The sequence below is a fragment of the Acomys russatus genome, chromosome 30 (assembly GCF_903995435.1).
Source record: "Acomys russatus chromosome 30, mAcoRus1.1, whole genome shotgun sequence".
Taxonomy (NCBI): Eukaryota; Metazoa; Chordata; class Mammalia; order Rodentia; family Muridae; genus Acomys; species Acomys russatus.
Window position 1 is genome coordinate 6,071,516 of NC_067166.1, and position 27,232 is coordinate 6,098,747.

The window sequence follows — 27,232 nt, forward strand, 5'->3', positions numbered from 1 at the left end:
GCTGCTCTGAAATGCAGAGAAGAAATGTCATTGTCAGTAAATGTCACTAAATCTGGGGAGAAATGGCCTCATATCTGCTACTGGAAAATATACTCTTGTGGTTATTATTTTAATTTAATGCATATGCTTTCCACATTTACTTCTAGAAAAGTGTTGACAGACGCAACGATTCTTTAATATTATTGGCACTTGAATCACGGAACTCCCTGCAATATGGCCAATACACTTAGTCTTTCCATGCTAATGTGTCATCGTTACCAGACAGTCTAGTGGGAAAGACAGAAATATTTTGAAAACAAAAACTGGGAGCAGAAAATAATAGTGTATCTCGGATTCCATGAACTGCCTAGACAGGCTTTCTAAGTTAAAAGGGCCAACTCCTGATGCTTCTTGGCTCCTTTTCTAGTTGAAAGGCTGTCCCCCCCGCCCCCCCCCCAGTCTCTCTCTGTCTCTCTGCTGTGTGTGTGTGTGTGTGCCCTCAACTCTACCTCTTTTACTTAAATTCTTGTTTGTTACCTTTCTTCCTTTGTGGTGACCATGACTTTGGATGACCACAGCAGTCCATAGAGTGAGATGGCCAGGCTTAAAAGAAGATGTGTCCTGGTCACCATCTCAACCTGCTTTCTAGTTGGAAGGGCAACGAGCAGGCAGGGTTAACTTGGCTGACAGAGCTGAAAGGACGACAAGTCACAAAGAGACTTCAAAGCTGAGGACAACAGGCAGGCTTCGCTGCCTGGCAGACGGCGGACCGCTAATGTAGCAAAGAACCCTGACAGTGTCTGCGCAGCGGCATGCCGGTTATTCTAGGTGGCAATAACTTTGTCATGAGCCTATGGTGTGAGTTTCCAGGAGCTCAGGATTTAGCGATTTCAACAGATGATCTCCTAGACCTTGACTCGAGTCATAGAAGATGAAGTGTCAGGGCTGAAGTGATGGCTCCGTCAGTGAAGTACATGCCACACACGCATGAGAGGCCTGAATAACCCCTGGCACCTACATACAAAGTTAGGTCTGTCTGGCATGTGCCTGTGATTCCAGCACTGGAGGTGAAGACAAGAGAATCCCTAATGCTGATAGGCCAGGCGGCCAGGCTGGTCCGACTCCGAGCTCCAGTGCAGAGAAAGACTCTGCCTCAGAAAATGAGGTGAAGACGCGGTTGGAGAAGATACCCAGTGTTGATTTACATTCTACGTATACATGCCACACAAATGCACACAGACAGACAGACAGGTCACGTTTTTCCAGAAACAGACAGAGTAATGGAGGGGGCACTGCTTAGCCACATAGAAACATCCGGCTTTGCTAGCTTCATGGCTTGCAAGCCTTTCAATTACCCAAAGTAGTTAACATGTTTTACACACCAACTGTGTGTGTGTGTGTGTGTGTGTGTGTGTGTGTGTGTGTGTGTGTGTGTGTGTTACACATAGAATATTCTGGCATTACATATTCTATTTCATTTAACACATATTTAAAATATTGATGTAGAACCATAGGACCTGTTACCTCCAGACCACTCCCATTATGGGTAGCAGGTATGTGGGCTCTGCTCTGACTCCCCAGGCTCAAATCCCACGTTTACTAACTATATGGCATTTGTCAAGTGACTTGACTTTTCATTGCCTCAAATATTTATTGTAACCCTCCTCTGATTATAAGAATTAAGGAAAGAATTAAATGAGAAATCATTTAATCAGTTAAAGCTGAGCCTGACACATAACAGGGGGTGGGATTGGGGGTAGCGGGTAGCGGGCAGGCTGGGGTGTGACTTGCAAATGCTGGCTGCTCCCCAGTATTATCTCTGGAGACCAAAAGGCCGACACAGCGTCACGCTGATGGGTCCTTGTGCTCAGATGTCAACTCTCAACACGGAGCTAATAGTTATCATCCTTTTTCTCACACGAGCTTTTGTCTGCACGCGCCAGGCGTACTTCAGCCTGCTCACCTTTGTTCTGGAACACTCCTGGGCTAGCAAGGCTCTTCCCTCTAATATGCATACAAATGAACCATCCAATCAGCCCACTCCTCAGGAGTGAGCAGCAGACTCTGCTCCCTAGAGAGGTCCACTTGTAAGCCTGGCCCCTGACTGGTACCCGGGGCTGCTAACCAATTTGTTACACTGGCTCAGAACATTCCCCGAATGATAACCGGGGCTCGCCGTGTCTAAAACTGCAACGTTACCCATGTGACCGACCCCTGCTTTTCTCCTAGGAGTCTGGGATTTGGGTTCTTTACCAGGCAGAAGATGCCTGCCGACCTGACCAGTCCCAAAGAACATCTTTGCCACTCGGCAGCTAGTGAGTTTTGTGGTAGAAGCCACTTTGCATGTGTTGTCACAACTCACAGGGCCAATTGGCTGTGTCCCGCGTGACCTCACTGGAAAAGCACTCCGGGGAGCTGACCTAGTTTCCTCTGGGCCCCACCCCGAGTGCTGCTTCTCTCTGGTGATTTTGCTTAATTTGTTTCCCTGAGATAAATCTTAGCCACAGCATGACAAGTCCTGCCAGTCCCGTCTAGGTGAGGCCTTGGTCCCCCTAGCACTCACGCCTCCATAAAAAAGTCCTGTCCTCAGAGAGGTCTCCTCTTTCTGACAGGAGGGTATCATCCTGAGTGGTGGAGAGACTTGGCTACTCTTCCCTTTATGACTACACTCCTTGGGAGGGCTGTGAAAACAATGACAGGCATAGAAGGCACTGGGTCTCAGTGAGCATCCAGGAAGTGTAAACTTTTACAGCAGGGTTTAGCCACCATTGATAGCTACCATTTTAAAAAATTCATTCATATTACATCTCAATTGTTATCCCATCCCTTGTATCCTCCCGTTCCTCCCTCCTCCTGCTTTCACCCTGTTCCCCTCCCCTCCCCTCCCCCTCCCCTGAGGGGGACCACCTCCTCCTGTATATGCTCATAGGGTATCAAGTCTCTTCTTGGTAGCCTGTTATCTTTCCTCTGAGTGCCACCCCCAGGCCTCCCCATTCAGGGGGCATGGTCAAATATGGGGCACCAGAGTTCATGTGAAAGTCAGTGCCCACTCTTCACTCAACTGTGGAGAATGTCTGGTCCATTGGCTAGATCTGGGTAGGGGACCATTTCTTTCAGTAGGCAACAGGTCTGTTCTTGGAGGACTCTCTACAAAGCAACTTCTGTGGGAACTGCTCCAGAAGAGCCCGGGTTGTGGGGGAGAGGGACAGACGTAACTGAAGACAGGAGTTCTAGAAGCTTCACCGGCCAGTACATAGTGTTCCCAGGGAACAGGGTAAAGGCTGCAAAGAAAATTCAAACTTAAAGTTCCAAAGGCCTAAGTATTTCCTCATAAAATGCAGCAGCTGAGGAACTCACCAAGCTGTAAGACAACAGAGGCACTAGGAAGCCTGCTCCCAGATCACACCACCTCCAATGGTACCACATGTTAAAACTGCAGCTGGCTTTGAACAAACGCAAGCCTGGCTACCTAGACTAGCCCCTGGCGGGCTCCACAGTTGCCGGCACAGTGGGTCCATTGGTCCTGGAATGCTTTGCTATTTTACAATAGTATCAATATAAATCAGAACTGATCTGGTTGCCCCAAAGTTCTTGTAGTAAAATCAAAAGCATGCAGCACTCACCTGGAGGATGCTATTGGCTGTGATCACTGGGGCCTCATCATTGACAGACTCAACAAACACAAAAAGGGTCCGAGGCCGACTCTGTTTCCCAAGCTCGGAGCTGTTTGCCAAGACGGTGAGACTGTCCAGCAGCTCCTCGCTGCCACTATGAACGTAGTGAATCAGCTCCTGCTCCACCTGAAACCAAAAACCAGACAAAAGCACCAGGAGGTCCTGAACTATTTAAGAGTCAAAATAGAGTTGAACATAGGCAAACAAGCAAGCAGCATGCATTTATTTATCTCTGCTCTTGATTATGTATGCGATGCAACGTTTATTGTGACTCCCCTGCTATGATGGGCCATAACCTGGAGCTGTACACTGAAATAAACCCCTTTCTCTCTAAACCACTTTTTGTCAGGGTATTTTTTTTATCATAGCAACAGAAATGTCACTAAGACAACCTACTACCTCCTAATCTTAAGCCCTCACCTTCACAACAAAATCATAAGTCTCTTCACCTAATATATATCTCTTGTGGATAGATTATCACAGAATATACACAGCCCAATTATTTTACCACAGAAGATCTCTTTCATAGTGATAAAGCAAATGTAAAAATTTACTTTTATTCCCATTTTTATTTTGATTTTGAAATGACCACTGGGTAATTTAGTTATTCCTCTTTGATTTGTAGTAACCAAAATTCTCAGCAAATTCCTTTCCTCTACTGGAAACACTGAAGATGACCGCTCAGCACCAGACATCAGGAGAGGGTTTAAGCCGAATAGAAATTACCTACAGTGAATATGACCCAAACACAACAGCAAGAACTCCCAGTGCTCCAAAGGGCTTGCTGGAGCTCTGAACAAGTCTCTGAGGCTGTGCTTGCTTTGACAAAATTTAGCATAAAATTTTAGCAGCTGAACGTTGCCCATCCCTGTGGTGCACTTCCTCTGAGCAGAGTCTTCTGATCTTACAGGGGTGTTCCTGACAAGGGTTGAAAGGTCCAGTTAGGACCTCACAAGAAAACCATGGCCTCTCGCACAGGCACGATGAGAATTTCTTTGGAGTTCAGTGGGTAGAAGATTCCAAATAACAGGCCTCACCTCAGATTCCTAGAATAATGCTGTTGGCTACTTGTGAACAGAGAGGGCCTGATGACAAGATGAGAGGACTCAGAGGGGAAAGCTCTTTAGAGACACAGACAGTGCGCACTTCCAGGACACTCCACCTGGAGAAATACGTCACGTCCCCCAAATTACACCCCCCCAATGAGGATGTATCCCAAAATCTCTTACTATTTAATGATATTTGGCTGAAAGCTGAGGAAAGGGTATGTCCATTCTTAGCTTTTGAAAGCCAGAAAAATATCTGCTGATCTGACAGAGGCCCCAGCACTTTCTAGCTCCTGTTTCAGCTTTACTCATTTTTTTCCTCTAGTACTAACTTTATTTCATATGCTATGAATTTCACACATTTCTTGTCTCTCTGCCTCCCTCTTTTCCCCCAACCTGGAGAGAAAATTCCACAAGGACAGGGGTAATGGTGTGTTTGGTTCACTGCTATGTCCCCCTCACCCAGCTCTAGAAGCCCAGACACAAGATACTCACGAACTTATTTGTGGTGAGAATTTTTTAGTTTCTTTTAAAACACAGAAATATCATAGGAACATGTTGTTTTTAATCCTAGGTGCGGGATGTGGGGCTGCTTCAGATTTGCCTCACGCTCTAGCAGGGGACCCAAATTTGCCAGCCGAGGGCAGATCATGTTTGGAATTCTGGGGACTCTTCAAAGGGTATAAATGCTAGAGCCTCAAGGGGACATGGGGCAGCTGCTGGTTGCTGTTTGTAGCTGTTTGCTGGATTGCTCTGTGGAGGCATCCTGACAACAAAGACCAAACTTGCCCCAAGGAACCCAATATCCCTAACCAGCAGGAGGTAGTCTAACCTCCTTTCTCTCCTACCTAGTGTTGGGGGGGCGGGAGTTGGAAGAGATGGGGCAGTGTAGGGAGGTAGGAAAAAGAACCCAAAAAGGCCCCCAAGAAGCCCACCTATATGACTATTGAATGAACGAAGCCAGGAACTCTCCACTAAGACACTGAAGGCTGCAGACACGTCATAGGCTTAGCGTCTCTTTAAGTGAAAAAAAAAAAAAATGACAATATCTCAAAACCTAGAGACCACGGGGTTACATATAAGGAGACACTATGAGGAATCGCCTGACAAACAGGTTCGTGTGACCTTGCCTCACGTCTGTGAACAGGCTGCACAATAGCACAGATGCCTCACGGGAACATATGTCTCCACACATAGGTTTTAACCAACAATCATCTCATGAACACGTCAGTCACAGGCTTGACCGAGATAGGACCCAGAGTGCACGAGGTAAAAGGTATTTGATTCAACTTACACCAAGGCAGAAGGCTGCCCTTGGTGGGTTTCCCAGCCTTTGAGAGGGAAGCCATGGTTGAGCGAGCCCTTTTCGATGTGAGGTGAGCAGTCATCTTCCCTGGGTCTCGGGAAGAAGCTGCTTGCTGCTTTCCTACCCTCTGCATCCTGTTTCCTCATGGCTTCCTGAGGACACCTGGTTACGCCTATGACAGTTGATGTAGACTACACCTTCTACAGGCAGAGGTAGGAACCCTTCAAATGTAGCACCAAACAACCTCAGCCCCTCCTCAGTTACCGAGATGGCCCCTCGTCTCTCAGGCCTCCACACCCTTGGCTATGTCGCTCCTTTGACCTGCACTGCCTTTTTCTGGTTTCTAGTCTGTTACTTCTATGCTCTTCATCTACCTTTTCAAATTCTAGATTAAACATTTCCCTTTGCAAAGAATTACCAGTCTCTGCCAATTCTATACCCCTACCACACTCCTGTGACATGAGAGATGAGGAGAGAGCATCCCCATTAAAGATGAAACATCTGGTTCCTCCATAGCATTTCTTGAGACCAAGAGAATGTTTCAGTTACCATGGTAACACATAGTAACTCAACAGAGCAAGTGTTTAGTAAGTAGATTTGAATCCATTAATAATCCCATGACTTGGGTTTTCAGTTTCTTATTTACTTTTATGTTTAGGCATTTTGCCTGTATGTATGTCTGTGCGCCACTTGCATGCCTGGTACCCATTTCATATCCCATAGAACTAGGTTTACAGATGGTTGTGAGCCACCATGTGGATGTTGGGAACTGAACCCGGGTCCTCTGCAAGAGTAATCACTGCTCTTAACTGTTGAGCCAACTCTTCAGTCCCCAACTTGTTTTTTTTCTCCCTCAGTCTCATTTTATATATATATATATGTGTGTGTGTGTGTGTGTGTGTGTGTGTGTGTGTGTGTGTGTATCGACTGTATGAATGCCAAAAATTTACAAAGTCCCTATTGTAAAGAAGAATTATGTAAACATGAGTGGTTTTGTAAAATTCACTTTACATCCTGATCATAGGTCCTCCTTCCTTCTTCCCCATCCCTCTTGCCCTATTCCTCAAATAAGAGGAGCCCATCCGTCCACCACCACCCCACACCAGAGCATCAAGTCTGCACGCATCAGGACTGAGCGCATCTTCTTCCCTTATGGCCTGGTGAGGCAACCCTGGCAGCGGGAAGTGATCCAAAAGCAGGCAACAGAGTCCGTTCAGAGACAGCCCTCTCTCCCCTTTCTAGGGGACCCACATGATGGCCAAGCTACCCATCGGCTCTGTATGTGTAAGGGGCCTAGGTCGAGTTCGTGCATAGTCCTTGGTTCCGACTTGGAATCTTAAAGGCAAAATGAAGCAACATACATGTGTTTTTAGCCAGAGAGGCAAAGCCAGGCAAAGATGGTGGGAGGCTGTTTGTGATTTCCAACCCAAAGAGTCTCTATTGCTAGGGCTTTATAAGGGAGACCTCCTGGCTAATTTTCAAAGTTTAAATAAAAATGGTGGAAATCGTTCATTTATTCATGATAAGAAAGCAAAGTCTAACAATAAGACCAAAGCAAAAAAAAAAAGCAGAGCGCAACCTTGAGTTGACTTTGGTTATTTTATCTGCTCTCTGTGGGATGTATCCAGCCTACTGATTACCAGGACTGAGTCACTCTGGACACTTGTGACCCATGTTTAGCATATAGTATGTCCTCTGTAAAACACCTGGTGATTGGGCGAAGGGTTACATGAATGGAAAATCCTCACCAAAGATGAAATAGCCCAGCGTTCCAGGTATCAGTGAGAGGGACAGGGTGCTCTTGTCGAGGTCCACAGTCAGGATGACACATTCAAAAGTCAGACTAGGAGAATGTGACAAAAGACCAAGCCCAGGGGAACCTGCTCTGGGAACAGTGCTGCACACTGCATGCTCAACAGAGCCAGGATCTAATAGGAGTTTCTAAACTCAGGCCAGTGAAAAGAAAGGTTGAAGTGTTTTTAAACTACAAAGGTCCCTCCCTCTCAGGAAGCAGAAAGTACACCACCGTTGAAGATGCTTAGGCAACGTGAACATACTCTCTGCAAGGATTCTGCAGACAAGTTTCCAGTGCCTTGTAGAAAGCTGGACTCCAAGGTCCCAATCACACCCGCAGCCCGTTGAGTCTAAATGATAAAACGCCAATCCCAGCCCGCCTCTGGCACAGCACACACTCAAATGCAGCAAGTGAAGATTGAGTACCTGCTTCCTGGAAAACTTCATTAGCTTTGCTCTGGGAAACTTGGAACTCTCAACATAGCCATGCTTCGGTGGTTCGAGGAGAACAAATTCACAGTCAAGACTCTCAAAATGCTCGCCTGGGATTTGGAGGTGGGCCGGCAGAAGGGCTTTCGAGCCGCCTTCTTGAACTGTGAGATTCTGCACCTCCAGGGGTATCCACTTCGGGATGATGTCCAAAAGCATCTCCACTCTCCCGACAACCCAGGCGTCCTTCATCACGTCTAGGGTGAAGCGGTCCTTTTGCTGGCCGGGAGCTGTCTGTACGTAAAGGACACGGCCCTCGTCGAGATTCTGCTGGGTGAAGGTCAGGGGGCACTTCCCATCTGCGTCCACGTTGATGTCCTCTGCTGTGGATTTTTGGAGGTACCCGTGCCTTGGTGGGGTTCTGACGATGAACACTGCCTCTGAAGGAATGTCTTCTTCATGCCCAGCCTTGCGTTCACGAGCAATAGGCAAACACAAGAATAAAAGCATGTGAAGGAAGAGCTGTTAGAATCATCAAAGCCATTGATGAACCAAATGGCTCCTCTTAACATTGGCAAGTGGCTTAGGTTACAAGCAGGGCTGTTATACAGCTTAAGGCCAGGACTGATCTGGGGGCCCATGCCAAGATTTAGACTATCATCTATCCTGGTCACAAAATCAATCAATCAATCAATCAATCAATCAATGTTAAGGAACATAATGGTCAATGGCACTTGAATAGCAATGAAATATTTGCTCATACCATTAAAAACCCTAGATATTCCAAATAATGTAGGTAAAAGAATTATATCTTATAAGGAGAGGACTGGAGCTTGTATAGCGCCTAGCATGTGCAGGGCCATGGACTTGATCCCTCGCGCCACAGCAGGGGAATCATAAAGGGAAAAAAAATAAATAAATAAAAGATGTTGGAAGAAAAGTAATTGATTCACTAAATCTCACAACTGTAGGGGGAAGGGCTTTTCCCCATCTTTAGTTCTACTTTCACTAGCTCAGCGTTTCCCATACTTTTTCATTTTATTGATTCAGCAAAGTCCCATTTTGGAACTGTATTTGCAATTCAATTACAGTCACAGGGGAGGACATGCCCCCTTGTGGTGAAACATATTACCTCTGTAAGCTCAAAAAAGAATTGTGAAAAGCTGGTGCCCTCTGTTCCCTTAGCCAAAACTCTCTATTTACTGAACTGATCGTAGCTCAGACTCGTCTCCGACAGCGCTGGTTGCGCCTGGAAGCTTGCCTCAAGCCCCCAAGGCAGAGTTAGGACAGCCTGTCTGTCAAAAAGTACAGCTTGCACATCCTGCACCCCACAGGAGATTCCTCTAAAACAAGAGCCTGGTCAAACTCCTCCACAGGACTGTGTTCCAAGGTAGAAGCTTGAGGGAAATGCGTGGTTCTGCTCTCTCACCCTGGACCTACTTTGCTGGTCTAGACCAGTTTTATCCATCAGCTTCAGAGAACTGAAAGGAGGCCACATGGAGAAGCCAAGAAGAGACTGTGTAGTGGTGCCCTCTGCTGCTTGGGAAACGCTTTCTATGTCTGTTACTACTTCCTCCCTTCGTAGATTAACCAACTGAAATGTTGCTAGTACTGCTGTCAGCAACAAATAAAAACGAAGACCTCTTCGTGTACCATATACTTTGCCCCCTCAGTCCTAGTTCAGACTACACTAAGCATGGGCACACACATGACTGAGAATGTAAATACAGCTTTCAAATAAGGCTGAACATTGTGCAGATTCTATTTCCAAGTGTCAGAAAACTGGTAGAATCAGACCACAAACCTCCTAACTTTTCATCTCAGTGACACATAAATATGCATAAAAGTGTTTGTGCGCACATACACACTATTCCCAGTGCCATGGAATACACACACACACACAGACACACAGAGACAGAGAGAGACAGAGACACAGAGACAGAGAGACAGATAGACAGAGAGAGACAGAGACAAAGAGAAACAGAGAGAGACACAGACAGAGAGACACAGAGAGAGAGAGACAGAGACAGAGAGACAGAGAGAGAGAGCCAGCCAGACAGACAGAGTCAGACAGAGAGACGGAGACAGGCAGAAATGGTATGCTCAGAAACAAACCAACAAGCCCTTACTAGTCTAAGGCTCAGTGCTTTGGGCTTCACCTACCTGGAGCCTTCCTCTACTCAGTTTTACTGTCTCCCCTTCCTCAACTATAAGGCTCCTGCTGTGCAGAATCTGAGTGTAGTGTTGGTGACCTTCCAAGGACACCTGAACACAGACGCTCACATCCAAGTAGGTGTCTTTAACATTCACTGTCAGGTTAAACATATCGAAGTTGCCGTCACCATTGTGCCTGTAAATCACGTGTCCCTGCCTCAGGTCATGCTGGGAAAATGAGTGAAACACGGAGTGGTTGACCAGGAGTTTGCCGTGTCTTGGGGGTTGCACGATGCGGAATTCAAACTCATGGTCTGTTCTGACATCTTGGTTTGTGGTGACGCTCAGGTTGGCTGCTGTGAGGCAGCCGTCCATCCCCCTGTGCACAAGCAGCCCTGTGTTGTTGACTATGTGGAGGTAGGGCTCTGAGATGCTGACTTCGAGAAGGGATGACGTGTAATGGACGCCATCGGTCACAAACAGCAGGAACCGAGCAGAGTCTGGACCACCGTGGTGCCGGAAGAGCACACGCCCTTCCTGTAGGTCCTTTTGTCTGAACTGGTAGAGCTTCTGAGTTGGCTCACCTGCTTTCACCAACTCTCCATTTGGTATGCCGCGCCGAGTGTACAGCAACTGGCCGTCATCGAAGTCTACGTCAGGGTCATGGTAACGGAGGTCTGCCAGTGTGAGTAAGCGCTGACTGTCCCGCGCGACGTGAAAGACCTTCTCCACCACACGCACCGGCTTCTCATCATTCTTCAACTCAACCGAAACGCTGACTTTGATCTCTGTGGACGTGTGCTCGGGGTCAAGGCTCCTGACCCCTCCCTGCTGGCCCAGAGCCATGGCAGAGGCCAAGACAAAGAATTCATCACACCGGGTCTCAGAATCATCATGGACAAATATCAGCCTTCCATGCACTAGGTCTTCATCTGTAAATCCAGCGATGCTAGTGTCACTTCCCAGAGAAGTGGAAGAGCTGGCCAACTTCAGTGCCCCATGGTGAGGACCCTTGGTGACTTTGTACTGGAAGACATGATTGTCCAATGTTTGAACAAATAATTCTGATTTTGTAATGACTGTCCGCTCTCCTTCTTTTACAAACAACCCAGTGTTCGTTAAAATGAAACGCGTCTGTGTCTTATCTGCTTTAAGGTTTATCTTGAAGAGATAATCTCTTGATTCTACGTGTTTTACAACAATTGAAAAGCTAAACGTATCCTGTGAGTCTTCCCCGGGCCTCCCCTGAGGCTCATAGCTTACCTTAGAGTCTGTAATGTTTTTTTGACTGAAAATCGAACTTGTTTTAAGAACTTTATTGCCGAGTAGCAGTTTCCCTTTCTTAGGTGGAAGCAGTAATTTGAAATGTATATCCTGCTCGGCTCCGTCCCCACTCCCTGTTGCAGCCTGCAGATGACCAGGTCCCAGTACTTTCTTATTCGCGTTGCTAATCTCTAGGGGAGTATTTTTCAGAAGTGTCAATTTTAGCCACTGCACAGTCACAGGGAACAGGAACTCCTTGCTTACTCTTCCCTCTATGCTAACTTTAAACTTGAAGTGATCTGTCACGTTTTCACGCTGTAGTTCTTTGGATGAACTACAGTATCGGATTCGATTCAGGTCAACAGAACGCTGAGAAAAGGCACTAACTTGTTTCCACTCCCCGTTGGATCCCTGATGCTGAATTTGCCCAAACCGAGGTGGACGAGTGATCTCATAGCGAGTGTCCACCTCCTGCGGCCCACCACTCGCCTTCACGGATAAACCGCTCTGAGTGATGAGAGCGCAACCTCCTTGTGGCACCACCACACCAGTCCCATCAGCCACTTCAAAGTCCCAGGGAACAGCCATCACCCGTAACACCACAGTATTGCTAACCAGCTCACCATCAGTTGCTCTCAGAACAATCCGAGCGTTTCGGCGACCCCGGTGCACGTAGAAAATGTGGCCGTCTTGTAAATCCGCGTGTGTGAAAACACTGATGGCTCGCCCAGGGTCCTTGGCACTTTCCAAAAAGCCAGCATCTGAGTTGAAGTTGCTAAAAACCGAAAAGCTGAGATGCCGAGAATCTGTGTCAGGGTCTAACGGCTGTATCACACTGGGGGTCAGGCGTTGCTTAGTGTTCTCAAAGAGGAGCAAGGGTCCCCCTGGGAGCTTAAGGTATGGGGGGTCGTTCACGGGAAGGACAATGATACTCAAGACCCATGGGACGGAACCCTGCAGCTGGGATGGCACTGCCTGGTTGCTACTGAAGAAGACCCAAAATGTAAAAGAATCTGTAGGTTCTTCTGAACCGTCGTGGACATACCACACGTTCTTACGTCTCAAATCTAGCATGGTGAAAGTCCTCGCCATTTCCCGTGCAGGCCAAACATCTACTTGAAGGAAGCCGTGGGTTGGCATTTCCTGTATTTTAAACAGTATCTGAGAGCCATTGATGCCCAGATCCATAAAGTCCACGTTCACTTGTATATGCCTTTGTCCCAGCAAGGCTCGCCCACCTTCTCGTACTTCCAACTTATTCAAAACCAAAAAACTGCCACTTTGATTTGCCAGACAGGAACCGGCGGTGGGAACTGCAGCGGAAGGGGACGGCTCCGGCTGGACCAGGTCTTCCGCGGTCACAGAAAGGCTTGTGCCATGCGTAGCCTCACCGCTGCACCCAGCAGAGATGTCTTTGGAAACAAGCGCATCCTTCAAGGCTCTGTCTTCCGAGTTGACTTCCAAGGCTCTCAGGCATCCTTTCAGAGAGATGCCTCGCGTAGATTTCCCAGGCCCAGACACGAGTGCTAACTCCCGCACTGTTTTCCACATCTGGTCATCGAGGCCTCCCACGAACAGGGGGCCTTCAGAGGTGAACCCTTGGCTCTGCAGAGGCAGTGCCGCCCTTATGCCTTGTTCATCTACCACGAGGTCCAGATGCCTCCCTGTGACTCTGACTTGAACAGCATGCCACTTGTTGTCGCTAACCGAGATGAATGATGAAAGCTGAGTTTTTGTTCCGCCCCTCGCTAAGTGAGCCTTCAGTAGGCCCTCGCGGATTTCCAAGGCAACAAAATCACTTCCTCTACCAAGCTGAAATAGAAGCAAGGCTTGCGGGGTTCCTGTTTGCACAGCAAATCTCAGTATCCCTTCCGCGTGGACCTTCCATCCTGGGAAGGTGACATAGGACCTAGAGCTGAAAAAGCTAATGGCCTCATCTTTCCCAGCAAAAAACGCATCGTCACATCCTAGTGACACCTCGTAAACCTTCTTAAAACCAGGGTAAGGCCTAAGGGATGCCAGGATCTCCCTCTGGTTAAACACCACGCCCTTCATGCATCCTCGGAAGTTGGGGGTCTTTCTGTCCAGGTAAGGGACACTGAGTCCCCCACGACCTCCAACAAAGATTCCATGGTGAAAGGTGAAGCTATGTGTCTCACCAGCCAGTTGGCCAGCTGTCTGGTAAAGCCTGTCAACGACCAAGGACACGTTACCCTTGCCATAGTACAGTACCACCGAGTGCCAAACCAAATTGTCTACATGAAGTCTTTGCTCAGAAAGGAGGATTTCCTCGCCGGCACCCACATTCATTTTCACCTGAAAGAGACAAGAGCCATGATTAACGAACCTCATCAAGAACGTTCTTGTAGTGTTTTATTGGGGATACGGGGTTGCTGTGAATTAGCCCCACTAAAACTCATGGTGAGGCTTAAATCCCCGATCAACCAGTGCTGAGGGGCACTGGGGCCCCAAAGAAGCGATTAGGTTGTTAAGAGGGGTCAAGGCAATGCCGTTCTGGAGAGTGAGTTCTCTTGGGGAAATGGACTGAGACATAAGAGGGGGTTGTTAGAAAGCAGGCTTGCCCCTTGTTTCTTTGCCTCCACCATGAGGCCTTCGCCAGAAGCCAAGCGGACCCTAGCATCACCCTCATACCCCCAGTAATGAACCAGCCTCAGGTTATTTTGTTATTGCAAAATAAAGGAAGGACAGAAGCCAGAGAGGGAGAGGGAGGGAGGGAGGAAAGGAGGGAGGGAGGGAGGGAGGGAGGAAGGGAATAAATTTGGGCATGAAAACCTCCTCTAGTTATTGAAGTGAAAAAACTTCAGAGTCAGAATATTTAAGATGTGCTGGAAAAACTGAAGACAATCCCACCCTAAATAAATGGTATATCGCTTTATTCTAGTGAGAAACATTTTTTCTTTTTTTTTTTTTTTTTTGTGTTCTCTAGAACCGAGTACTTATGTGTTTTAAATATTCTTTAAGCATATACCTGCAGTATTCCTGACAGAAGTTGTATCAGGCAATAGTCGCTTTTCCCAGCTGCAAGAAAAAGCAGGCCTCGCGGCTTGCTAGTCTGAAATCTTAATTGGAGCGACAGCTCAGAAGAGGCTTCAGTGATGCTGAGCGCCACGTAGCTCTCGCCGTAAAAAGACGCTGTGGGGAAGAGATGCACAGGTCAGGAAATTTGCTGTACCACGACTATGTTTTCTGTTCTCTTCCTCTTCATAGACCGACTCTGCTGAAGAAAGCCACCTTGCCGAAGGCCACAGCTGCCTCCTAGGGTGTCCCACAGGCCCTGCATGGATGTTCAAAGGCTCAGCTTTCTCTGACCCAAGTCAGGACAGCTCTGAGAGGTCCCCACTTCATTAGAATCCTCCAAAGGAGCAGCCAAGGCTTTCACTGATGCCGAAAAGCAGCTCAGATTCCTCATCTACACAAGTCTGTCGTTGCCTTCTGCAAGGGCTGACTCCAAGCTCTGTCTAATAAACCTCTTGAACGTTAAGTTCCATCTCAGGCTTACCTAGCTGATCCTGAGACAGTGACTCTGGGAGGGATTTGATGCCGACCCACCCTCAACTGAAATGACACTTAAGGTTGAGTGTGTCACTGTCGCGATGGTTAGGGCCCAGGAACCCCTAGCAGTGATGCTAATGTTCCTCTGATTATGGACTGAGATGGCAGAGTAGTGAAACACCATGTGCTAGTCTCGCTGTGGAACACTAAGCGATAAAAATCAGAGGACAAATACAACCGTGAGAACAGTGACATTGGGTTGTGAGTGACGAGACTGGAGTGTTATGAGAAGATACGCTGGGAGAGGCCAGTGCCGATCATAAACTATGACATACTCATCTCCTGCAGTGGGGCAGAGGAAGCTAAGATTCATTCCGAAGAACCAGTCATCAGAGTAGCCAACCTCAAAACGAGCTCAAGCCGACGACGAGGCAAAGGCTCTGGTTGGATAAAAGCAGGGGACTGCTGTGTGAAAACTGGGTATCTGGACTGGTGAAGTCAGGCATCTTGGCTCCTAGACACTCCTGTGCCCTCTGAGCCCACAGACGTGGGTTATTCTCTTACTAAAGCTAGCACCTCAGAGTTTGCAGAAGCGTTTCTTCCAAAGTGCTGTGGACCTCTAAGGATGGACACTTTTGCTCCTGCCAGCAGCTAGGGCAAAGGGCAACTCACAGCACAACCTGCCTGGGGTCATGGTTGGCAGGACATGGGATGGATAATACACATGGAAAGAGGGTATCCATAGAATTACCTTGGATGCCTCAATAAATACATGGGTATAGCCTGTCTCTCGACCTCTCACTGTCTCTCTGTCTTTTCTGTTTCTCTGTCTCTCTCTCACCGCACCCAGGCTTTCCCTGTGTAGCCCTTCCTGTTCTAGAACTAGCTCTGTAGACCACCCTGGCCTTGAACTCTGAGATCTACCTGCCTTTGCCTCCTAAGTGCTGGGACTAAAGGTATATGGCACCATGCCAAGGTCAACAATGGGTCTCTTTAACTCTGATATATATATATATATATATATATATATATATATATATATATATACACACACACACACACACACACACACACACATACACAAATAATGATATATGACATGAAAGTAGAAAGGAAATGGGCAGAAGGAAGGAGAGAAAGACAGGGGAGGAGAGAATGTGAGAAATACACAATGTACATGTATACAATTTTCCAATTAAATGTACCATTTTGTAAAAATGGATATATAATAAGTAAAGAGACACAAACAAAGCCAGATGTGGTGGCACAAGGAACTCAAAGGCTCAACAGCAGCAGAAACAAATTCTTACTAATGATCTGAACAGACACTCCTCAAAAGAAGAAACGAGAAACGGCCAACAGATGCATGAAAATGTTTGATGTGACTGGCGACCTGGAAAGTTCCAACTAAAAACTAGGATATTATCATCTTACCCTAATTAGAACGACTGTCACCAAAACGGTAAACAAGCTGTGGTGCTAAGTACAGGCAGAAGCCAAGCAACTTTCGTACGCTGCTGACAGAGATGTAGATTGGGGCGGTCAATATGAAAACAGTAAACCAGGTCTACCATAAGACCCAGCCTTCTCATCTCAGAGCAAATATCCAAAGGGGTGTGCGGGAAAGCAAGGAAGGAGCTACACGCACGCCCGCGTTTTCTGCAGAACTAGTCACATAGCTAAGATAAAAACCATCAGCAGGCAAATGGATAAGTGAAGTTTGATAAATTGCGGATAACTGATGGATGATTGACAGAGATAATATTTAGATACACAATGCATTACTATTCAGCCATAAAAATGATTGCAGCAAAACGGGCAGAACCAGGGACCATTGGGTTAGTGAGATAAGCGGATTCTCTCTCATATGTGGAAGTCTTCTTTCTTTTGTCATTGTCAATATAGGAAAGGGATGACTAGAAGCAGAGAGGTAGGAGGGTAATGGGAGACTGGAGACGGTCAGTACACACTGTATGTGCCTATAGCACACATGGCTGATGAGTATTGAACAAAAATACATGCAAGAAGTCAATCAATGTCAATAAATATATTAATGAGTAAACTCGTTGCTAGAATATAGAGCTAATGTCATTAAGGCGAAGCAAGCAATCATGAACCTCCCACCCAGCTGAGTTTGCTCCTGCTGACCGCCCCGCACATCCCAACTCTGACAGGCGTGGAGGTCGTATTGTTAAGTATTCAAAGCCAGGAAATGTTTTCTAAATCATAAGATCTCCTGCTGCGATGACAAAGTAATACAAACAATATCCTTACACATTTTCCCACGTTTCACCTCTCTGGCACTAATCAATTCCAGTCCCAGCTGGCGGCCAGAAAATTCCATCGCCTCCAGAGAAAAACAAGAAAGTGGGCTATCTGATTTGACAGTGAGAAGATACTTGATGTTCTGGATGACCTCGGACTTGACCCCATCTTTTCAGCCTCTAACAGAGGCCTCAGGATAACAGTAAGAACAAACAGGAAAGCAAGTGAAAAGAGTTCCTGGAAGGGAAAGAGATGACCTCGGGGGAAGGCAAGGATGCAATGTCAGGCTCTAAGAAGGTCGAACAGGAAGTGAAGATGCTGTCCTAGTCCTGCGTGCTGAAACAAGGGCTCAAACGCTTTGTGCCAAGAGGAGTTTGGTACGAAGGTAGCTAAAACACGGGGCTCCTGGAAAGCAAGGATTACGCTGACCTGCAAATTCTCCTTGAGACGATTTAGTTATAGTTACCTTAGATTTGATTAGAATTCTTTCTTATGAACTTCCATCCAAACTTTCTAGCTTTTGGTTTCGTTTTGGTTTTGTGTTTGTTTTGTCTTGGGTTTGGCTTTGGCTTACTGTTTATTGTGTGCTTAGCTTGTGCCAAGTATTGTCAGGAGCAGAAGGTAAAGGCTTAATCTAACAGCTTGCTGCTGATCTAACTTAAAAATGTGCCCAAAAGAGAAGTGTGCCCAGCTGGGCGGTGGTGGCGCACGCCTGTAATCCCAGCACTTGGGAGGCAGAGGCAGGCAGATCTCTGTGAGTTCGAGGCCAGCCAGGTCTACAAAGCAAGTCCAGGACAGCCAAGGCTACACAGAGAAGCACTGCCTTGACAAAACAAAACACACAGAGAGAGAGAGAGAGAGAGAGAGAGAGAGAGAGAGAGAGAGAGAGAGAGAGGAGAGAGAAGCGTGCCCTTCAGTGGTGGAGACAGTGGAATAGGAGCTGGTTTGCGGGAGGTAGAGTATGAGGGAGCAATCAAAGCAAAGCATGCCTTTCTCAGGTCCACAAAGGAGCCCAAAGGAACAAAGATTCCAAAGTAAACACAAGAGGCTGCTGTTGTCTTAGTTACTTTTCTTTCGCTAGGAAAAAAAAAAAAAATACCCAGAGGAAAGCAACTCAAAGGAGAAAGAAGGGATGGAGATTCTTATATATATCTCCATCCGATCCTGGCAGAGAAAATATGGCCACAAGCAGGGACGGACAGACGGACACCATGGTGGCTAGCTGGTCACACTGTATCCATGCTCCGAATGTACAGAGTGAAAAGGAAGGCCAGGCTAGAGAGCCTCAAGGCCTGTCCCAAGAAACACACCTCGGGCGTGGTGGCGCACACCTTTAATCCCAGCACTCGGGAGGCAGAGGCAGGCGGATCGCTGTGAGTTCGAGGCCAGCCTGGTCTACAAAGTGAGTCCAGGATGGCCAAGGCTACACAGAGAAACCCTGTCTCGAAAAACCAAAAAAGAAGAAAAGAAAAGAAAGAAAGAAAGAAACACACGGGAGGGAAGGGGGTGGAGTGAGGCATTTCACATTCAAAGCACAAGGGCTAATCAGGTGATCACAATTGCTATTGATTAGGGCACAGCTGAATCACTCAGCCTGGCTAAAGGACACGGAGTAGCGCTTCAGGCCACACCTAGGAGATGGAACCGGAGGAAAGGAGAGAGAAAACAAAGAAAGTGACAGTACAAGGGAGGAAAGGAGAGAGAAAACAAAGAAAGTGACAGTACAAGGGACTGAAAGTCTTGCTTGGCTAACTGCCCTACCTGAAGGGGACGGGACAGATACACCTGAAGCTGCAGCAACCTGAAGGGTGAAGGAGCCAATGAACAAGAGATGGGGGGGGGGCTGCCTTCTCCACATGAAGGGGCAGCTAACGTGCCTTTACAACACGAGTGACGGCCGCTCCTTTAATGGCCTTTATACAGCCCTGCTTTTTAAAAATCTGTGCCATTGGTTGTTATCTGGCCCCAGTGACATGCCACCCCAAATGGAATGTAAAATTTGGAGATCAAAAGCTTTGTTAGTCAGGCCACTCACTGCCTAGTTCTCAAGGCATAGAACAGATTCCGGCACGTGTTAGGCTCATTTATTAAGAGTGCCTTGGGCATCAGGACTCTACCAAAAGAGGGTTAGAAAAAGTTAGGGAAATGACACAAGGAGGCTGTAACTCAGAAGGCAGCAGTACTGAAACACGGGTGCCAAGGGGTGCCAAGAAACAGAGTGAGCAGCGAGCGAGCTCAAGAGCAGTTAGACAGCAGTGTCATTGGGGGAGGGAGAAAGAAGAGGCTGGAAGGCGGTCCATGTCAAGATTTGGGGTTTGGATAAAACTTACTGAGATGGAGACCTGGGTGAAAAGACTTTGTGCGTTGAGTTGTTGACGCACACACAAGCTTGGGAAGCAACAGTGCTTGTTAAGAAGGCGGAGCCTACTATGTAAACAACAGGAAGCGATGCGTAGCTTACGTTGTAGAGAGCCAGGTGGGTTCTGTATTTTAGAGAAATGGGTCTAGCGGTTTTGTGAACTAGGATATAATGTAATTAAAGAAGTCCTTAGGAACATATTTCAGATCTACTTGTTGTCACCGAAAATTAAAATGACTTTTCTATATTTTTAGTATCTGAGGCAATGTTATGTCTGGTCTTTTTTGTTTTCGTTCTTTGGTTTTGTTTTTTTGGTTTTTTTTTTTTTTTTTTTTTTTTTTTGAGACAGGGTTTCTCTGTGTAGCCTTGGCTGTCCTGGACTTGCTTTGTATACTAGGCTGGCCTTGAACTCCCAGAGATCCGCCTGCCGCTGCCTCCCTGAGTTCTGGGATCACAGGCGTGCGACACCATAGCTGGCTTCTATCCTGTCTTTTAACATATTGCTCTTCTTCAAAACACATTTCCATGAGCATCGTGGGTGCAGAAATTTGTCTTTAAAATTGAAACCAGAAACAAAACAAAACAAAAGTTCTCTGGCACTATACAGAACCCTAAAATGGCGTTCTAGGAAGAGCCTTGTACTGGAAAACACCTTGAACTCACGTTGTGTGATTTAAGCTCAGGAAATCAGTTGGAAAGGGAGAGTGTGTGCTGTAGATCCTTCCTAACAATCTCTAGTGTTTTGAAATGGTGTGAGAATTGTACGCACATCAAGTTCAAGTGGAACAGAGAGTCAAGAGATGGCTAACTTTAACCGGCTCCTCTGAAGAAACAAAACCTTACAAATGGGAAATAACTTAGCCCAAACATCCTAAACACCCAATGCATCCACCCTAGCAGATGAACACAAAACCCTACTCCATTAAATCCAACTCAGAGTAGGAAATCCATGAGCCAAAACCTGCTCTATGGCCGTGGGAGGTGGGAAGTTGACCAGATGGTCTTTGGGCTGTGAAAGACAACTCTGGCACCAAGCCCCTGTGCTAAGTGTGCTGCTGATGCTGATGGAAGAAGACAGAGCACAGAGGGCAGCAGGTCCAGATACATGGGGAAAAAAACTTTCAGTTTCCAGGTGGATCTAGGTCCCTCGATCTCCAGCCCTTTGGCCCTTTGCAGACTGTAACCCATTAGGCTCTTAACTTTCCACTTCCCCCAAATACTGGCCTCCGTGCAATGGCTCTGGGCTAGGTCCTCAGGTTACCAAGGCATGACCAGCAGTTATTCCACCCTTACCTCCTCTCAGTGAAGGGTTCCTGTGCCTCGGGGCTGCTGTTCCTGCCGTCTCCAGAGCAGACGGTCCCTGCTGAATACGTGCATAAAGTAGGCCAGTGCTCAGCCTGTCCTGTTGAGCCACCAGCTCCCTCTGCTGTGCCACAGCCTATGCCCAGCCATTCACGCTCTGCATGTGGTATCTGATGACCAGACAGAGTCTGTTAGGTTTCTCCCTTAGACGTGCATGTCCATTCTGGAGGCAGGCTTCCTCCCTAGCGTGACGGTGCCTTCCCCTAAGATCTGAAGTTGATGGCTCTCCCTCCTCTCCAGTTGCCCCTGACTTCTAATGTCCAGAATTTTATGTCTCTTAATCTATCTTTTGCCACACCCATGGCCGGGCTGTAGATGTTCCAACTACGAGAAACCCACACTCTGAGCCACCTGCTGTCACACCAGCCGCTATAAGAATCTGAATTTGTGCGCCAATTTTAAGGCACTGGTGGTAAAAAGGAATTCCAGGATACTTACTGCAGAGCCAAAAGAGTATATTAGGAGTTCCAAAGTAGTTACTGTCTAAAACCAAAACAATGACCCCCCCCCAAAAAAAGAAGAAGAAGAAAGAAAGAAAGAAAGAAAGAAAGAAAAGAACTTAGTTTGTTTCAATCTGATTGAAGTTCTGTCTCCACTGGCATGGGAAATGGCTGCTCACCTCTCGGTGCACACAAGTCTTCCCAAAGCAAATGGAGTGTGAGCACCCTCCCCTCTCTTGGCATTCCCTTATATCTCATGCATGCTCGCCTGGTTAACTAGGTTTGTCAGAAACATCATCTCACTTGTAAGTAAACACATCCTTAAAAAGAAATCAAGAAAGAGTGCCTTAGTTCGGATGTGGTCTGTACCCCCACAACGGTTCCTGCATTGGGGAGCCTGGCCTCTACAATGCCAAAGAGATGACAGTAGCTTTAAAAGGTGGTGACTAGTGGGAGGTATCAGGTTACTTAAGGCATCACTCCCAGAAGAGATTATGGTGGTTCTTCTGAGGGAACCCTTGTTAGGTCTCTAGAGAGAAGTGTTCTAAAAGGCAAGACTAGCTCCGCCCTGGACACGCTCTGGCTCCCCCTTGCCCTCCTGCAGGCTTCTGACACGAAGCCAGCTGCCATGATTCCCTCACCAGAGCCAGCACCAAAGTCACGAGCTAAAGAAACCTCTCTTTCCTTAAGGCAAACTCAGTCCCCCGGCTGTTTCCTTATAGCTATAAAAATTCTTCCAAACAACTCAAGGGTAAAATATGCAAGCAGCAGCAGTGTGTAACAACAGGTCACCTGGCACATTACTTTTTGGACAAGTGCCCAGTCGGCCTTGTTAGAACGCAAAAAGAAAGTAGTCAAAATTAGAAATTCTGAAAATAATCCACTGATAACATGGATCTAATGCAGTGTGCGTCCGGTCGTCTTCAGAAAGTGGCCAGTGACAGTACTATGATTCACAGATAGAAAGGCCCGAGTTGTGTGCACCAACAGGGCTTCTACTAAAAAAAATATCTACTGCCAGGCAAAGTCGGCTCCTGCTACAGTGACTTGCCAAGCTGACCTACCCATCACAATGTGCCCCTCACAGACTAGGAACAGAGCTCCTCAATTGTTCAAGGAAACACCCTGGATTATACAAGGACACAAGAGGGAAGACTGAACTCAAATCATACACATAGGAACTCAGGGAAACCGCCTCAAGGCTGGAGGGATGGCTCAGCAGTTACAAGCACAAAGTGACCATCCAGAGGACCTGGGCTCAGTTCCCAACATCCAACATCCAGTTGTCTGTAACTCCAGCTCCAGTGGATCGAATCCCCTCTTCTGGCCTCTTCTGACACCAGGCACACATGTGGTAAACATATGTGCATGCAGGCAAAAAACACTCCTAGCCACATCTACTCATGACTGTGGGAACTTGGACCTGACTGGGGTGGGAAGGGAAAGAAGAAAAGACAGACAGACCAGCACACGGACAGAAAGCTGGGGTCAGACTGTCTGGGCTCTCTACTAGAGGAACCGTGGCTCGCAGACTCTCAGTCAGTAAAGAGACGCAGTTATTGCACATAGCTGAACATGGAGGCAGAGTTATTACAGGCAGAGAAACAAGGAGATGGGTTTTACGGTCTCAGCAGGAAGACTACTGTGGCCCAAATTGTGGAGGGGGTGGGTGGGCTGTGGTGGACATTTTCTACACATCTACACATCAACATCCACACATGAGCCAAAGAAAGGCTTTGCCATTCCCCTCTTAGCCTCACCAAAGGGATGGGGGAAGCCTTTGCCATTCCTGTATGGATCTGAGGCGCTGGGGGGTCCTTGACATGGTGAAACCCAGGGCTTCCTCTTCTCCTCATACACATAAAAATAAAATAATAATAATAAAATATTCTTCCAAGCATCACGAAGTAGATTTTGGCCTACACTATGTGTCATGCTGTCAGGGCCATGGATGAAGAAGGTGCGTGTTAAAATGCGTGCTTTGGAATTCTTTGTTGAACAAAGAAGCCACACTCGGAAGCTAAAATGAATACACGCCCTACTGTCTCCTGCCCGGGGTTAATTAAGTGGAAAAGGAGCGGGACCTAATGAATGGGAAAGGAAGGAAATGGATGTTTACTTCTCATTCTCAGTCGGCTAACCAGTTGCTTTAGCTAAGTCTCTCTGCCGTCTTGTTACCCTGGCAAATTTAAAGAGGCAAAAGCAAAACCCAGAGAAGGAACCGAGCAGAGTTTGAAGCCCTTGCCTCGCTGGGTCCTAAGCCCCGAGCTTCTCATGGCCCCCACATTCTCACCGGCTCTCTAAGCCCAACCTGGGTTCTGTCAGAGGCTGCTCACTGCTCTTTGGGGTCACTCTCCTCTTCGACTCACACCTGTCCCTTCAGTCACAGCAGCCATGGCTCTCCAGCCCTTTGCCACACTCACCCTTGGAACCAGGCATAAAGAGGCAGCACAGCCTACAGATGAGGATTGTAGGAAGTAAAGAAGAGGAAGGAAGAAAGAAGGAGGAAGAGGAGGAGGAGGAGAAGAAGAAGAAGAAGAAGAAGAAGAAGAAGAAGAAGAAGAAGAAGAAGAAGAGCTTTTCTAAGCTGCCTCCTCACCACCTGAACTAGAGGAAGAGTGACTCTTCAAGGACCTAGATGGCTCTTGGAGCATTACTCTACAGTGCTGTTTGGCCAAACTGATAATGAACTGAAATCTCCAGAATCTCAATCAAATACTACAGACATACAATGCCTGTGATTTAGAATTTCTTTTATGTTAAAAAAAAAAGTCTGGAAGTCTTTTAAATTGAGGGTGGGAAGGCCCAGGAACTGGGGCTCGGTCGTGTAAAAGACTAAAGAACCACGTGCTTAGTAATCAGGAAGGTAGGCAAAACAAACAAACAAAACAAACAAACAAACAAAAAAAACGCCATGAAAAAACTAAAACACTTTTTGCATTTGGGCTCAGAAAAGTTAAGGTCCCTCTACGTCTGGGCTTAAGCGACAACGAGAAGCCAAGGCTCAAAGACAACCCCAGATGAACTGAAGACACCTCAACTCACTGCAGGTGGCATGCGACCAGACAGCTACAGGGTCGAACTTGAAAAGAACTAGCAGGGCCGCCCTCAACAGTCCGCCATTCCACTGGTCAGATGGCCGACCTTAAAATGCCCCGGAGTTCGCGGGCGAGAAGGTGGGGCGCAGGCCCCGGCTGAGAGTTACAAGTGGTCTGCTGCAGGGAAGCCTGTGCGCAGGGCCTCACCGCGTCCTCCTCTTCTCCCAGCTCGGGAACGCACGCGGGGCCTGCGCGCGCCTGGGGTCCTGAGAGCCGCGTACGCCGCGTACCCCGCGTTCCCCACGCGCCCCGCCATTTCCCCGGCCCGCGCTGCCCACCCTCTCCACGCAGCGCCCCTTGGCCTGGCTCGCCCTGGGCTCGAAAGGGAAGTTGGGGGACGCATACCTCCAAGCGCCCCGCGCGGCCCGCACAGCCCCAGGCAGGCGGTGAGCAGCACGAGGCTGCGGGCCCCGGGCCGCCCCATCCCGGCGGTGCTGAGCTCTACCTGCGCGGGCCAGTGCCCGCCCGCCGAGCGTCCCACAGCTTGGCGAGGGGCGGCGCCCCCGGCCGCGCGGCCCGATGGGGAGGGGCACTTTAGCAACCTGCAGCTGTTGCACGGGATCAGGGCGGGTCCGCCGCCAGGGTGAACTCAGAAAGGGCTAGATTGGGGGCTCCAACGCCACGCAGGCGACAGACGGGACAGGGGATTGGTGGCCCTCTCCCCGCTTGCAGATCTGAAGCTCAGTGTGTTTGAGTGGAGAAAGAGAGAGCTCTGGGCAGCAGGCTTGGGGGGCGGGGGGAGATCGTCCCAGTCCCTAAGTTAAACCTTTGAATTTTTGGAACAGCTACCAGTCAGAGTAATTAAGACCTAAGATTTGATATGCCGCTCTCATTTCTTTCCTCGGGAGCCGTTATAATAATTCACAGAGAGGAGAAGCCCCCATACAAGTAGAGTCCAAGGAGATGGTTTGGCTGGAGGATTCCAGGGCTTTCGGTTCCAGGATTCCGGAACCTCCTTCTTTCTCTGTGCTACATTTTGCAATGCTGGAGCTTGTCAAAATGCCAGCTCTCCGGCTACCAGAACGGTCAATGTTAGTCCCTGCTTTGTCCGTAGTAAAACCAACGATGACTTCATTTCCCATCTGTTCCCTTTTTAGTTCCGCAATAAAGTGCTTTTTAAGCATAGAATCACATTTTGACCTTTTCTGCAGCCGAAAATCTGTGAGGCCACTGTTCCACTTCTAAGAAAACATGTTTTGTCTACCCAGCAGCCTTCCACGACCCTGGGAACCTCCCCCTTCACTGGGCACTCTACTGCCTACCCCACCATGTGTGGGAAACAGGAGTTGGCATCCACTTCTAAGAACCCCCCTCTGTCATGTGACAGGCTGCGGAGGGAGGGGGAGGAGGGGCGCTACTCATGACCGGAGGCGGGCCAGTCAGTTTCTAATCTGAAGATTTCCACAGAACGCATCTAAGGAGGGCGTGGGAGAAACTATGGATAGCTCCCATCTCTGACTTTTCCAGTAAGCTAGTGCACAAAATGAAGACCAGACGTAGAAAGGGGCCGTGGCCCCATCTGAGATTGGGACCTACCTAGCATCTCCATTCATCCCAGAAACCAGTTGTACTTTAATTCTGTCCGAGATGTTTTTGCATAAACCATCCAAGTCCACTTTTAACCGAATCTACCTGGAATTAAGTTCCATACTTACAACCAAAAGCAACCTGTCAACTCAAGCCCAGACACAGTAACTTTGGTTTGGGTTCTGTGGGTGTATTACTAGTGGCATTTCTGTCCCGAGGTGGCAAAACATCTGACAAACAAAACAACAACAACAACAAAAAAAACCAAATAAAAACAAACACCTGCTTAAAGAAAGGAAGGCTGATTTTGCTCATGGCTCCAGAAGTTTCCATCCGTGGTCAGTTGGTTCCAGACGTGAAGTGAAGCAGACACACGGCAGTGGAAGGGCAAGGTGGAGAGAGCTGCTCCCTTACTGGCCGCCAGGGAGCAGACAGCGCGAGGTAAAGTCTTAGGATAAAATACACCTTCAAAGACACGCCCACTGACCCACTTCCCTCAATTAGGTCCACACTCTCTAAGAGCCCATTCAGCTATGAACTGGTCAGCGGATTAACCGTTCATGATCCAGTGTCAATCAACACAGCCAACCAACCAGGGACCCAGCCTTCCACACAACGGGCGTTTTGGGGGCTGGAGTGAGAAATACTTCATACATAAACCACGTCAGCAAAGCATGTATTTGCAAGCCCTGAGGCAAGCAGTAGACAGCTAACTCCATTCCTGGGCGCGTGGAATTCTGCCCACAGCCTCTCTGTAGAGGCTCGCCCACATCCAGTTCTTCTGTGTCCTCTCTCCCCATCAGTACACATTTACAGATCAAGCAAGACATGGCCATTAACAGAATGAGCAGCCAAACGGGGATCCAGCCAAAAAGAATTGCAACTTCTAGTTCCTGGGCAGCCCTGCTGCTTTTACTGCTTGTTTTCCTACCCTCTGTAGCAGAGCATGAACAAAAGACAAACCCAGACCTTTGTTTCTTCCTTCTGAAGATCACGTTACATATCTGGTCTTCCCAGCTTCAG

At 47.8% G+C, this 27,232-nt stretch overlaps 1 protein-coding gene across 1 annotated transcript in view; it reads right to left on the reverse strand.

Moving 5' to 3' along the window:
* Positions 1-25,132, reverse strand: part of LOC127212305 (chondroitin sulfate proteoglycan 4-like) — a 55,846-nt gene extending 30,714 nt beyond the window's left edge. The window contains exons 1-5 of the mRNA XM_051172382.1: positions 25,028-25,132; positions 14,635-14,798; positions 10,392-13,961; positions 8,226-8,696; positions 3,603-3,779 (exon numbers count right to left, since the gene is read on the reverse strand). Of these exons, the coding sequence (XP_051028339.1) occupies positions 3,603-3,779; positions 8,226-8,696; positions 10,392-13,961; positions 14,635-14,798; positions 25,028-25,106 (4,461 nt within the window). The 5' untranslated portion in view covers positions 25,107-25,132. The remainder of the gene's footprint in view (positions 1-3,602; positions 3,780-8,225; positions 8,697-10,391; positions 13,962-14,634; positions 14,799-25,027) is intronic.
* Between the last annotated feature and the right edge of the window lie 2,100 nt (positions 25,133-27,232).